The sequence below is a fragment of the Felis catus genome, chromosome B3 (assembly GCF_018350175.1).
Source record: "Felis catus isolate Fca126 chromosome B3, F.catus_Fca126_mat1.0, whole genome shotgun sequence".
NCBI lineage: Eukaryota > Metazoa > Chordata > Mammalia > Carnivora > Felidae > Felis > Felis catus.
In genome coordinates this window covers 119,637,541-119,651,497 of record NC_058373.1, presented here as the reverse complement: position 1 = coordinate 119,651,497, position 13,957 = coordinate 119,637,541, and the positions used below count along the sequence as shown (strand labels likewise).

The 13,957-nt window shown below is 41.9% G+C and overlaps 1 protein-coding gene across 4 annotated transcripts in view; it reads right to left on the bottom strand.

Annotated features, from left to right (window-relative positions):
* The window catches only part of YLPM1 (YLP motif containing 1), a 74,660-nt gene extending 65,486 nt beyond the window's left edge, over positions 1-9,174 (bottom strand). For 2 of the 4 annotated variants that reach the window (XM_023255864.2, XR_006599799.1), the window contains exon 1: positions 8,123-9,174. In XM_023255864.2, the coding sequence (XP_023111632.1) occupies positions 8,123-8,998 (876 nt within the window). In that variant the 5' untranslated portion in view covers positions 8,999-9,174. Of the gene's footprint in view, positions 1-379; positions 846-8,122 lie in introns of those variants that run through there. The other 2 variants (XM_011283407.4, XM_045060237.1) reach the window with 2 other exon arrangements.
* Between the last annotated feature and the right edge of the window lie 4,783 nt (positions 9,175-13,957).

The window sequence follows — 13,957 nt, the reverse complement described above, 5'->3', positions numbered from 1 at the left end:
CTAGTGTTCCTAAGTGCAAGAAAGCTGTGACTGATGTGTTTAATACAGAAAATCTGTTGTAGATACTAACTTCATTCACACCCATGTGTTATAGTGCTATTGGCTGTGAGTTCAATGTTAATCAACAATATACATTAAATAAGGTGTCATTAAACAGGAACACATATAAAACAAGGTTATGTATTAACTGGTTGGTGAACATGAGACCAAAAGCTCATAGGAACCTAACCCTGTATTTCCCCTGGGAGCAGTGGTTTAGTATTCATTAATTCAATGTTCCTGGTCACTTTTTTGCCAGTGTTCCTGGCAACACAAATAAGGAGAATCAACTGTACAAATAAGCAGTAACTGATGAATTAAAATCAATAAAAAATCTCACCACGCAGACATAACTACAGGATCTTCATTTTCCCAGTATTCATTATATAACTCCCTATGGTTACAAGGTTGCATAAGGAAAAAAGTTGTCATAACACTAAAATATTCACTAATGTAATACCCTTTATAGTTCCATAATTAACAACAGCATGCATTTCTACTATAATTATAAAGGTGCAGGATTTTACGAAAGTGATGTTGGAGAACTTTGGAACTCATTACTGATAGTTGAGGATCTAGCCTAAGTCCTGTCAATTACAACCAAAACATTTTTTAGAATAAGAACTGCAAAAGAGAAGGACATGAATATTAAAGGTTGAAAACAGCTCCTGGGAAAATTGATAAACCCCTACATTTTTTTCAACATATCCAAAACCAAAATACAAGATGATATATAATACTGCCATACGACTTTGTCACAAAAATTATAGTACAGAAACCAAATCAACACCAGTCTTTGTTCATTGTAAGACTCAGCTATTCCTAGGGTGCCTGGGTGGCTCAGTCATTTGGGTGTCTGACTCTTGATTTCAGTTTGTGAGATTGAGCCCTGCATCAGGCTCCGCACTGAGAGTGGAGCCTGCTTGGGATTCTCTCTCTCCCTTTCTCTGCCCCTCCCCTGCTCACACTTTCTCTCTCCCTCTCTCTCAAAATAAATAAACAATAAAAAAAAAAAAAGACTCAGCTATTTCTTATGATTTTGGGCTTTGTTTTTTAAGATTGTGTTCCAAGTCAAATTTTTTACTTTTTACAATAAACTTTTGGTTCCTGTGTTAAATGGATTCATTTTCCTTAGATTCAGGGGAATTCATCATCTTTGGATAACCAGGATTTCCTACATTGTTAATATTTTATTGTACATCCTCTTTAATTTCCCACATGCAAACAAGATGCATAAAATATATACATAATATAGACTCTTTTCTCACTAAACATAATGTTTTGTTATCTGTTTTTTCACTCACAGAATAGAATTTTCTTGGGAGAGAGTTGTCTCATGTTTTTCTTATATCCTATCTGGTGCTTACACATACTGCTGGAGCACAGGAGAACGTCAATAAATGGTTATTGATCAAATGAAGATCAATAACCATTGATCTTCTAGGCCACTCCTTTCTATGACCTGAACCTTGCTTCAAACCATTGGGAAGAATAAATTCCATGTCACTAACTACATCTTGCAGTCTGGGTCATGATTGGGCCTTTCTGTTTTTAATTACCATGCACATAATCATCAGCTCCAGGGATATAATTACTCTTCCTATTAAACATAAAAACAAAACAAAAAAACAGGACACTGACCATGCAGGTGACAATAATGTACCATTAAAACATTTTCAACTTTCTTCCACTATTTGATGAAAACAGCAACAGTCTTATCTTTCAGCTTAAAAATATTAATAAACTCAGTCTCTTTCAAGCAGAAGTTAAAAGTTTCCTTTAGTTTTTAGTTGCTTTGAAAGCATCGCTAAAAGATACAAAGACGCAAACCACCTTACATCAACTAGAAGCCAATAGCTACAGACTGTACAAGACCTAGATTCTAAATCAATTTATACCCATCTTATTATCAATGTTTCCTAGACCTAGTCTAGGGTGAAGAACCTTGTTGGAGGGGCACCTTGGTGGTTCAGTCACTTAAGCATCTGACTCTTGATTCTGGCTCTGGTTATGATCTCAGTTTGCAAGATCAAGCCCCACTCTGGGCTCTGTGCTGTCAGTATGGAGCCTGCTTGGGATTCATTCTTTCTCTCTCTCTCTCTCTCTCTCTCTCTCTCTCCCCCCCCCCCCCCCACCCCACTCACGGTCTCTCTCAATATAAATAAACCTAAAAAAAAAAAAAAAAAAAAAAAGAACCTTGTTGGACCTTGAGTAGTTGTTGATGTACTGATAGCATGCATTGTAGGTCAATTTCAATTTCTACTTCATATGAACACAATAAGCAGAAGCCAGATCTAATTCAATCTTAGGACTAGGCTTTGGCACATTTTTAAAGCTCTACAAATGAGCATCATTCAGACATGTCCTCAGTGACTCCAAAAGAAGGGTGTTTTTCGCTCTATTGTAGAAAGGAATGAAACCTGTCTGGACTTCCTAATGAAGCCAAAGCCAAACTAGTGGTCAGTTCTTCTGGTTGTTCCATCGTATCAGACAACTCCATCTCACATGGGATGTTAGTTCATAGGTAGAGGAAAATCATTGCACATGTCACATTCAAGAAGAGACTGAACGAAGACCATTAAAAAGGATGTAAGAACTATTTGTCACAAATATCATTACCAAAAAAGATGCTAATTTATTCAACACTTACTGACCACTTGCTGGTACAGTAATGAACTATGTGCTAAATGATTTTCCAAGCAGGGAAGTATAAAGCAAGAGAGTGTGTGAGGTGGGGAGGGGAAGGAGAGACACAGAGAGGGAGAGAGAAAGGGGGAGAGAAAGAGAGAGAGAGAGATGTTTTAGAGATTAATTTTAGAAGGTTGCCTTTCCTATCCAGGTTATTATAAATGCCTGTAACACTAAATGTCCTATGTCTTACATCCTAAAGCAAGGGGTGGGGAGAAATCTGGTAAAATAATGAATTGGTGTTCCATCTTTTAGATTTATTTAAAGTGTTTATTTTCAGTATTCTTGAAGTGCACATTCTACTCCAGGAATCTTAGTCCCATCTAAAAAAATTAAAAATTAAAAAATAATGCTCCTTTACTTCACCTCTTCCTCCAGCTCCTGCCCTCATTCTCTCTCTCTCTCCTTCAGTCAAACTTCTTGAAAGAGTTGTCTATACTCACCATCCCCATTTCCTCACCTTCCATCACTCCTCAAATCAATGCAATATGGCTTCAGTCACTATGAAACTGCTCCTGCCAAGGTCAACAATAATCTACATGTCAGTAAATGCAAAAGATAACTCACGGTCTTTATCTTGCTTGACCTCTCAGTGGTAGTGACACAGCTGACCACTCCCTCCTCCTAGAAACAGTCTTCTTTGCACTTCCGTGGGACTGCACTGTCCTGACTTTCCATCTATCCACTTGGTCTTTCTTCTGTTGGTTCCCCTAGATACTGAGACTCTGCGGGGCTAGGCTCAATATCCTTTAAACTCTATCCTTACTCTACACACACTCCTCGGGAGACCTCAGGAGGAACTAACATCCCATGTGAGATGGAGTTGTCTGATACGATGGAACAACCAGAAGAACTGACCACTAGTTTGGCTTTGGCTTCATTAGGAAGTCCAGACAGGTTTCATTCCTTTCTACAATAGAGTGAAAAACACCCTTCTTTTGGAGTCACTGAGGACATGTCTGAATGATGCTATTTCTGTGCCCCAAATACCATTTTTATGCTGATGACTCACAAGTCTATCATGTCTCCAAGGTCTCGATTCTAGACTCTAGACCTGTATCTAACTTCCAATTGGACATCTCCATTTGGAATCATGTGTCTCAAGGACATCAAACTTAGTAGGTTTAAAACCAAACTCATGCTTTCCCCTCCTCCCCAGACCTGCTCTTCCCCCTCTTCTAGGTTTTCCTATTTTATTAGTAAATGGGACTACCATGTACCTAGCAGTCTATTCCAGAAACTCAGGAATCATCCTTGCCACCTCCCTTTCCACTACTACTCAATCTCCAATTAGATTCTAGTGTACAAATACTTCTCCAGTCTTTCCACTTGTCTCTATCTCCACTATTTACCATCCAAGTCCAAGCCACTATTATCTCTTGTCTGGATTATTCTAAGTGCTCTCTCTAAATCACCCTTGATCTTTTCAATTGCACTCTCCACACTGTAAGCACAGTGAGTTTTCAAAAATGCCAATCTGTCACATTTGACTATATAAAATCCTTCAATGTCGTCCTACTTCCCAAAAGTCCTCGTAGGCCCACCCTGATCTGGTTTGTGTCTACCATTCACACCCTGAGCTTTCAGTAAGCCTTACTTTAAATGCTATCTGGATAATTCCCACTCATTCTTCAGGTTTCACTTAAATATCACTTACAAAGGGAAACTTCTTCAACTCAGTTACAGCTCTCAGCTATATCCAATCATTTACAAAAATATTTGCTCTTCACCTACTCTGTGCTAGACCCTGAGCAGGGCACTGTAAATACAATGGTGAGCTTAAAACAAAAAAGCAAAAAAACCTCACCTTTTCCCACTCCTCATCAAACAGTCTAGTGATATTTTAGGCATATTTTACAATTCCACAGCACCCTGTGCTGCTCAGAATTACCTATTAAATGGCTTGTTCTTCCCATTGGGACAAGTCAATGAGGGCAGGTGCTATGTAAATTTTCTTCACCATTTCATCTCTGGTACTAAACTAAGGAAGGTACTTGGTACATAGTTGCTACTCAATAAATAGCTGAATTTTAAATAAATGACTAAAAATTCTAATCAAAGTCAACAGCTTTACCTAAATAAGTTTTGAGAATAAAAGGATAAAGTCACAATTTATGAAATAAAGGCTAGTATGCACTTTACCTAGCCAGTCCTTTAAACATACAGAAAAGTTAATGCTTCAAAAAAGATACATTCCATTAAATCATCAATGCTTTACTCTGAAAACTAGAAATTAAATGGAAGCATATCAAGCACTTATCCTGTCTTTCCTATACCAACCGTATTTCTAATTAAATAGTCCTAATTTATGAAAGCTTTTCTTTACAGAATTCCATATAGAAAATGAAGAAATGACAGAAAAAAAATTACATTATAATCTTTAATGGAGAAATAATTTACTCAGGCAGAGACTATAATGGATGAAACATTAGAGGCAAAACTGATGGGAAGGTTTACAATGGAGGGACCAGACTGTTCCTCCCGATCAATCTTGGCACCACTAATAGTGGGACAACCAGGCATTGTGTGTCTCTTGATGGGATGCAAATGAAGCACACAGGACCATTCTGGTTATGAAGTACACTTGCGAAAAGAAAGGTGAACTTAAACCTAAGTTTTCAGAGTTTACCAGAACTGTGAAAGAGAATGCAACAACTCAAATGATTGGAAAACTATGAGACAGCAGACAAATCCAGAATGCAGGACATTCTACAGGACCACTGAGATAGATTTCTCAAATTCAATGGCATGGGATAGAAAAAGAGAATAGAAGAGACTGGTCTAGATCAGGAGTTCTCAACTGGGGGTGATGTTAACCCCCAAGGGATATTTAGTAATGTCTGGAAACATTTCTGTTTCCCACTGGGGCCTGCTACCGACATCTAGTAGTTAGAGGCCAGAGATGCTGCTTACACATCCTACAACACACAGACTGCCCTCCACAACAAAGAATTATCCTGCTTCACAGAGTCTATATTGGATCCTGATTTGAACAAACCAATAAAACATGACTGAGTCCACTGGGGAATTTTAACATGGATGATATCAGAGAATTATTTTAAATTCCATTAGTATGATGAGATAATAGGGGAAATCTAAATGGGTCAGGTATTAGATGATACAAAGAAACTGTTGCTACTTTTAGTAGGTGTTATGATGTATTTACCTAAGAAAAGGTCCATTTTTTTTATGAAAGATGACTAAGAATGTAGGGATGAAACAACATGAGATCTAAGATTTGTTTTAAAACATTTCAGCAGCAATAATAAAAAAGTATAGATGAAGTAAACATGATAAAATCTTGATAGTTGGTGAATCTGAACGATGGGTATATAGGGCGAACCATGCCATCGTCTCTACTTTTGTGTATGTTTATAATCTTTCACCATAAAAATTTCCAATGACATATTCCAAAAGTAAAGTATGAAGCAAAGAATAATACACGTGCAGAAGGGTTCATTGTAAGTGATTGGCACTGGCATGAAGAAAACCTTTATAATCTAATAAATCAAAGTATCCTAAGTCTAGAACATGATAACTTTGTAGCACTGTCCTAGGTGCTACAGAAGACTAAAAGATGAGTGAGATAGTCCCTGTCTGCAAGGGACTTACAATCTGAAAAACAGAACCAAACCAGGTGGGTGAGCTCAGGGATGGCTTCAAAGAGACCTGACATTTGAGATGTACCTTTAAAGCAATACAACTATATAAGCAGGGAGAGAGGGTTGAGGAAGTTGGGATGAATTCTAGACAGAGGGAAGGAAGCCTAAACAAGCTTACAAGGTCCTTCTTGGTCTGACCCCCACACTTCTCAAGTCATCTTCCACTTTTTTCCCCGGATCTCCACAAAAAACCGGAGGCAATGAATACTGAAAGCATTGAAAGAAGTTCAATACAAACAAGGGTACAAAGGCAGAAAAGCAAAACCAGGAAACCAGTGTTCATGGTATTTGTATTAAGGACTGGTCTGATTCCTCCTCCTTTCCCTCCAAAAACAATTCGTTTGTCTAGTAAACAGGAGGATATAGACGTCGTACTTTGGCTTGGACTACCTCTGAGAGTGTTTGACAACAAAAGCACTGGTAATTTCAGAATGGGTTGGGAACGGGGGACAGAAATGTTGTCTCTATTATAGAGGAATCTGAGGGAAATAACCTGGTGGGATGGTACTAATTTGGGAAAAGCCAACAGAATCCCTTCTTCTATTTTACTCCAGCATTACAAGAGTTTTCTCCTGATCATGTGCCAAACACAACATCTTGCTAACTTAAAACAACTTACTTATGTTCTTAATTTCTAATGCCAAACCAGCACAAAATTAGAGTACCATATCCCTATTTTTTGGTAATCTTTTATATGTAAATCTCAGCTTGTAGATTAAAAGACTCCTTTTTCATTAGGGAATCTAAGGTGGATTAGTAATTGCGAAAAGTGTCTATTTCAAGGAATCATAACAAGCTATCTACTCTTATCTATAACAAGTTATCATAACAAGTTATCTACTCTTATCTACAAGTTATCTATCTATATTTACTTTAGTTCTGTCTTTTTTCTTAAGGGAGGAACTCATTTATTACTGCTATCCTAGATATCTTTGCTCTGTAGGAAGAATCACTTAAAGAAGTTTAGAGGAACAGCTATAAAGGAAGAGATATCACTAACTTTTTTCCACCTTGGCCACTTTCCACAGCAGTTACTCTGGAGTGAATGGTAACAGTGCAATGCAGCAAACTGGCTATATCTTACAACTTTAAGTGATGTGAGGAAAGGATGTATGGGTCCATTCCTCAAATAACCAAGATACTCCCAAAAGGGTAAAAGGTGAAGAGACTTCCTATGGATTGCATATGTATCCATAAGCATAATTAGGATGCTTCTGTTAGAACATGACTTCATTCTTCATTTGCTAACACCTTGTAATTCACGTAGCTGAGAGCTATCGGTGGCCCCCTAAATAACTTTTTAAAGAAGCTAACTGGCCATAAGGTTCATATGCACTTCAGGTATCAGCCCTTTGGGAAGCTTCTTTTTTATGCTGCCTCTCAAATGGAAATTTGAGCTTAAAATACAATTTTAAAACAAAGCGCTTTGCGAGAGCAACAAAACCTAGGAGGTCAGTCTGAGGAAACCAAAGAATACATCTGAGAAGTAACTCTTAACCCACCTCACTACTCCATGGTGTTTAGGAACATCTTCAAGAACTGTTCTTTTAATAATCCACATTTAGCTACTTGAAAAGCTGGGATGTCAGACTTCTGACTCTCAAGGAATCCTTTGGAGTGTAAATTAGCTACTCATTGTGCTGGAATTAGCCTAAGCACTGGTTAAAGCACTGAGGCCTGCTCACTTAGGGCCCTCTAGGTGAAAGATGCAGTTCAGGCAGATGCTTTCTTACCTGTGGAGTCATTGTTGAGGGATCTGGCTCAGGGGCAGCTTGCTGCTGTTCAGCACTCTTGTTCTTGGCCCCACTCTCCAAAGGCTCTTGCTGGACAGTTGTCTTATTCCCAGAAGGGGCGGACGGTGGTGGTGGAGCTAACAGTTGGGATTTAGCATGGCCCTGGGAGGGGCGGGAAGGAGATGCCTGAGAAGGGGGCAAATAGGACTGGGAATGGCTCAAATAGGATTGCGAGGAGGAGGAAGAGGAAGAATAAGAGGGGGTGGGCGCCAGGTAGGATTGGGAAGGTGGGGACTGAGAAGGGGACGGCTGAGCGGGAGGCAGGTAGGGCTGAGACGAGGCCGGGGGATAGTACGAGGGTGGTGGCTGAGGTGGGGGCATGTAAGATTGAGACGGGGGCATATATGACCCCGGCGGTACAGGGGGAGATTCAGGGGGGGAATCCAGCTCCATGGGAACCAAACCAGGAGACCCGTCTCGTTGGTGGTGGAGCATCTGGTGTTTGTACTGCTGCTGCTTCTGATAGCTGAGGGCCGGCCCAGGTGGCGGGGGCATCGGTGGCGGCGGTGGCTGCCAGTCCCCGTAGCCGCCCCCCGGCATCACCGGCGGGGGCGGCAGGGGGGGCGGAGGAAGGTGATGGGGCTGGAGCACGCACTGCATTTGCTTCTGGTGCATCTGCTGCAGCTGCTGGAGCTGCGCCAGGTGCTGCTCGCGGAAGCTCATGAAGCCCGAGGAGGAGGGGGCCGCGGGAGTCGTCGAGCTCGAATACCCGGGCCCCGGCGAGGCCTCAGGAAGCGCCACCGGCGGTGGCGGCGGCGGGACCGGCGGCGGCGGATAGTGGCTGCTCCCGCCATACCGGCCCCAATTCGGGTACATATCGGAGAAGGCGGCGCAGGGCTCGTCCCGGCGCCGTTACTCGTCGCAACCGACCTCCAGGAGCTGCGGCGGCGACGGCGACAGCCGGAACTCGCGGTGCCTACAGGCCCCGGAGCGTGTAAACGGAGCGCGCCAGTGCGCCGGCGCTACCGAGCTGGGCCCGCGACCGGGAAGGCGGGGACGGCACTGGGGCGACTACGCCTGCGCAGTAGCCACCGAGAGGAGAACAAAGGCGAGATAGAGCGACCCTTTGCTTGGAGACTCTCGGTTGCCATCTTCCTTCGGGTTCGGATAATGTAGGCGCGAGTAGAATGTTCTCATAGAATCGAGGAACCATAGAGTCTCACAGCCGAAAGGGGTGGTAGAGATCGTATCGCTCCACGGGTTCATTTTTGAATGGAAAAAAAAAAAGGTTCCATTCACAATAGCAACAATCTCAACAACAACAAAAATGCCATGAAACAAGTAGCAATAACTCTCATAAGAAATATGTAGAATTTATATGAAGAAAACTACAGAACCATACAGGATCATATCCGACGGGGATAAGTTAGACTTGAAATAATGGAGAGGCTTACCATGATCCTGAATGAAAAGAGGAAAAATTGTAGAGATGTCAGTTCCTCTCAAATTCAATGAATAGATTCAGTTCAGTTCTAACAAAAATTCCAATTAGGAACGAATCTGTGAAGAGTAGAAACATTCTGAAGACAGAACGTAAGACTACACCAATGTATGGTGCACACTTACATGAAAGGTAACATCTGCAGTTATTGTAAAAGGTGAGAAATAGAATTCCTTAGAATAACTCAACACATAAAAATTCACGTTGGGGAATCTCAGCTAAAGCAAAGATAGCAAAAACCAGATGCAAAGATTGTCTAGAGAGGGTGACCTAGAAAATAATCCAATCTGTCAGCAAAATACTCAACTTTGGCTTGAGTGAATTACTGAAAAACTGGGCTGATACACCCTGAATTCTGGAAAGAAAAGAAGAACCTAACTCTGAGAATGCTAAGTGTGTCAGTGTGTCAGTCGTGCACCACTTAAAGATTCGACCTTTCTTCCATGTTAGCAAACCCAGATCTTCACCTCTCTTAGGAGGTGGATGTGAGTAGAAAGTGGGGCATCCAAGGATCTTTCAGAGGGGAGAGATTTTCATTCTCTTTTTCCTTTTTGAAGTATACCATATATACATGAAATGAAACATCATAAGTGTACAGGTTAGTGAATTTTCACAAACCAATCACACTGTGTAACTAGCACCCAGATCAAGAAACAGAACATTAGGGCCAGGTCAGATGCCTGCCCTTGTGCCCCTTCATCTCTCAAAAAGAGAAGAAGAAAAGGAAGAAAGAAAGAAAGAAAGAAAGAAAGAAAGAAAGAAAGAAAGAAAGAAAGAAAGGAAGAAAACATTATCCAACTCATAAACCCCACTTACTTGCAATTTTAATATTTGCTATTGAAATTCTCTTTTGAAAAATATAAAAATACAAGTTATTTACCATAGTAATAGCCTAAAGGAGAATATCAGATGATCATTGCATTAGATGAAGAAAAAGAATATGATAAAATTCAGCATCCATTCATGATTTTTATTTTTTTTTAATTTTTTTTCAAATGTTTTTATCTGTTTTTGAAGGAGAGAGAGAGAGCATGCACGGGGGAGGAACAGAGAGAGAGGGAGACACAGAATTCAAAGCAGGCTCCAGGCTCTAAGCTGTCAGCACAGAGCCCGATGCGGTGCTTGAACCCACGAACTGTGAGATCATGACCTGAGCTGAAGTCGGACGCTCAACTGACTCAGGCGCCCGGCATTCATGATTTTTAAAAAGCTTAGCAAACCAGAAATAAAAGGGAACACCCAAATCTTATGAAGAATATTTACTTATTTTTTAAAAATTGTTAACGTTTATTTATTATAGAGAAACAGACAGAGCATGAGAATGGGAGGGGTAGAGAGAGGGGGAGACACAGAATCCAAAACAGGCTCCAGGTTCTGAGCTGTCAGCACAGAGCCTGACGTGGGGCTCGAACCCACAAATCGCGAGATCATGACCTGAGCCGAAGTCGGATGCCCAACCGCCTGAGCCACCCAGGCAACCCTGAGTATTTACTTATTTTTAAAGTGTATTTATTTTGAGAGAGACAGAGATAGCGCGAGTGCACATGCTCACACACACACACACACACACACACACACACACACAGGGCAGGGGGGGGAGGGGCAGAGAGAGAGGGAGAGAATCCCAAGCAGGCTCTGAGCTGTCAGCACAGAGCCCAACATGGGGCTTGATCTCACAAACCATGAGATCATGACCTGAACTGAAATCAAGGATCTGATGCTTAACTGACTGAGCCACTCATGCGCCTTGCCGAAAGCCAAGCTATCCAACCAGCCTGATGGCAGGGCCTGGGCAGTGGACGGATTGGGACTGCATGGTGGTCCACTGAAAGTGAAGCTTCTTGTACTCCTGCTTTTATGTAATGTGGCCTTAGCATTGGTCGGGGCAGCCACCCTACCAATGAAAGTACCTGGGGATTTGTCAGTTGGGGAATTGCCCACGACAGGACCCCCAGGAAAAGAACCATTGGGGAAAGAAATAAGATTCCGCAGGGAAATTATGCGGCCCTACATCCAGCCCTTGCCACCCCCTATAAAGATTCCTCTACCTAAAGGAAGGATAGCCCCATACATTTCCCAGACAAGGAGGGGACAAATGGGTTCAAAATCCCCACTCTGGGAACAAAGGAATGTATCTATGGATACAAGTTACTCCAACCCCTAGGCCCACGTGGCCCCCAGGAGGCATTCCAGATGATGATTGGACCTGGTGGGTTAAGGTACAGAATGGTTCATTAGTTCCTAGGTATATATTGTCTCTCTGGGAACGCATAAGGCATGGGTTCCCAGGGCCCTCTTGGCTCCCTCCCGGCACCCCAGACCAAAGCGCATACCTTTGTTCCTTGTACTGCAAATGGTTCAAAGGAACAATTAAGAAGTCATATCCCAGGGCACCTGGGTGGCTCAGTCGGTTAAGCGTCTGACTTCGGCTCAGGTCATGATCTCACGGTCCGTGAGTTCGAGCCCCACGTCGGGCTCTGTGCTGACAGCTCAGAGTCTGGAGCCTGCTTCGGATTATCTGTCTCCCTCTCTCTCTGACCTTCCCCCGTTCATGCTCTGTCTCTCTCTGTCTCAAAAATAAATAAAAACATTAAAAAAAAAAAAGAAGTCATATCCCTGTAAACGTTCCACTTGAGGTGTTGAGAGATAGATGACCTTTCATGAAAAATAGCAGGGCAAATGCTTTATAGACAAACATAGATACATAATGAAAATAATATGAAGAAATTAATCAGTAAGCAAAAGGCAGGAGGGAACGTTACAAAGAAATAACCACGAGGTTCCTTAATGGGTGATTACACAAAGGAACATTTTTAGAATTAGGTAAAGCCGAGAAACATAGATGACGCACGCTACAGGGAAATTGCTAACAAATATAATGCCACATTTGCCACAATAAAGCGTCCAGTCTAACACATTGCTGTTGTCTGTGTCCACTTGTTAGTTTCGCTGACGTCGTTCATCCTTCGGGAACCCCTGGACCTGCTGGGGCTGGACATCAGCAGTGCCTCAAGAGTATTTTTTCTAATGTTTATTTATTTTTGAGAGAGCGGGGTGGGAGGGGGGTGGTATGAGAGGCAGAGAGAGAGAGAGAGAGAGAGAGAGAGAGAGACAGAGGAACCCAAGCAGGCTCCACACTGACAGCAGAGAGCTGCAGGGCTCCAACCCACAAACCGTGCGATCATGACCCGAGCCAAATCCAGACGCCCAACGGACTGAGCCACCCAGGTGCCCCAAGAGCACTTATTTTTAAACACTACGACAAACATCATACTTAAGTGTGAAACGCTGCGAGTTTTCCCACTAGGATCAACAACAGATGCCCACGACCATCACATCTCCTGTGGACTGAATTGCGTACCACCCTCTCCCCACCAAAAATGTGACTTGGGAATGTGACTTTACTTGGAAATAAAGTCGTTGAAGATGTAATTAGTTAAAATGAGATCATCCTATAGTCGGGTCAATCCAATATGACTAGTGTCCTTATGAGAAGATGGCCATGTGAAGACACAGATATGCCCACGTGATGCTGAAGGCAGAGATTGGAGTTATGCAGCTGCAAGCCAAAAAGTGGAACAGATAGAATTCTCAGACACTGACGGCGCACGTGCAAACTAGGATGACCATTCTGAAATACTATTTGGCAGCATCTACTAGAGCTGAACAGACACATATATGACCCAGGAATCCCACTACTAGGCATATAATGCCGTAATAATGCATGTAGATGTTATACAGAAGGCATGTTCACCGCAGCACTCCTTGTAATGCCTGAAAACTGGAAAGCAACCCAAATGTCCACCTAGATGAGAATGGATAATGGAATTGTGGTATATTTATACAATGGAATACAGAACAGTGAGAATGAACGAAGTATAACCACATGCGACAACTCAGGTGAATCTCACAAACATAATGTTGAACAAAAGAAGCTAGGCAAAAAAGATTATGTCCTGTATGCGTTCACATATATAAATTCAAAAATATACAAAATTGATATGTAGCGTTAGAATTCAGGATAGACCCTTGGGGTGAAGAGATAGTGACTGAAGTGGGGCGTGAAGACGTCTTCTGGTAACGTTTGGTGTCTTGATCTGGGTGCTCGTTACATGGGTATGTTTAGTTTGTGAAAGGTTCATCAAGCTGTGCCACTTAGGATTTATGCACTTTCCTGTTTGTATAATTCAATGAATGTACCTAAGAAAACCCTGAAAGATGGAAGTTCAAGAGAATATTGACCGTATAATTGGCTTTACATATAGTTCAAAAATAGGCAAAATGAAATTGTAATGTTAAAAGTGACACCAGTGGTTGCCTTTGGGGAGAAGGAA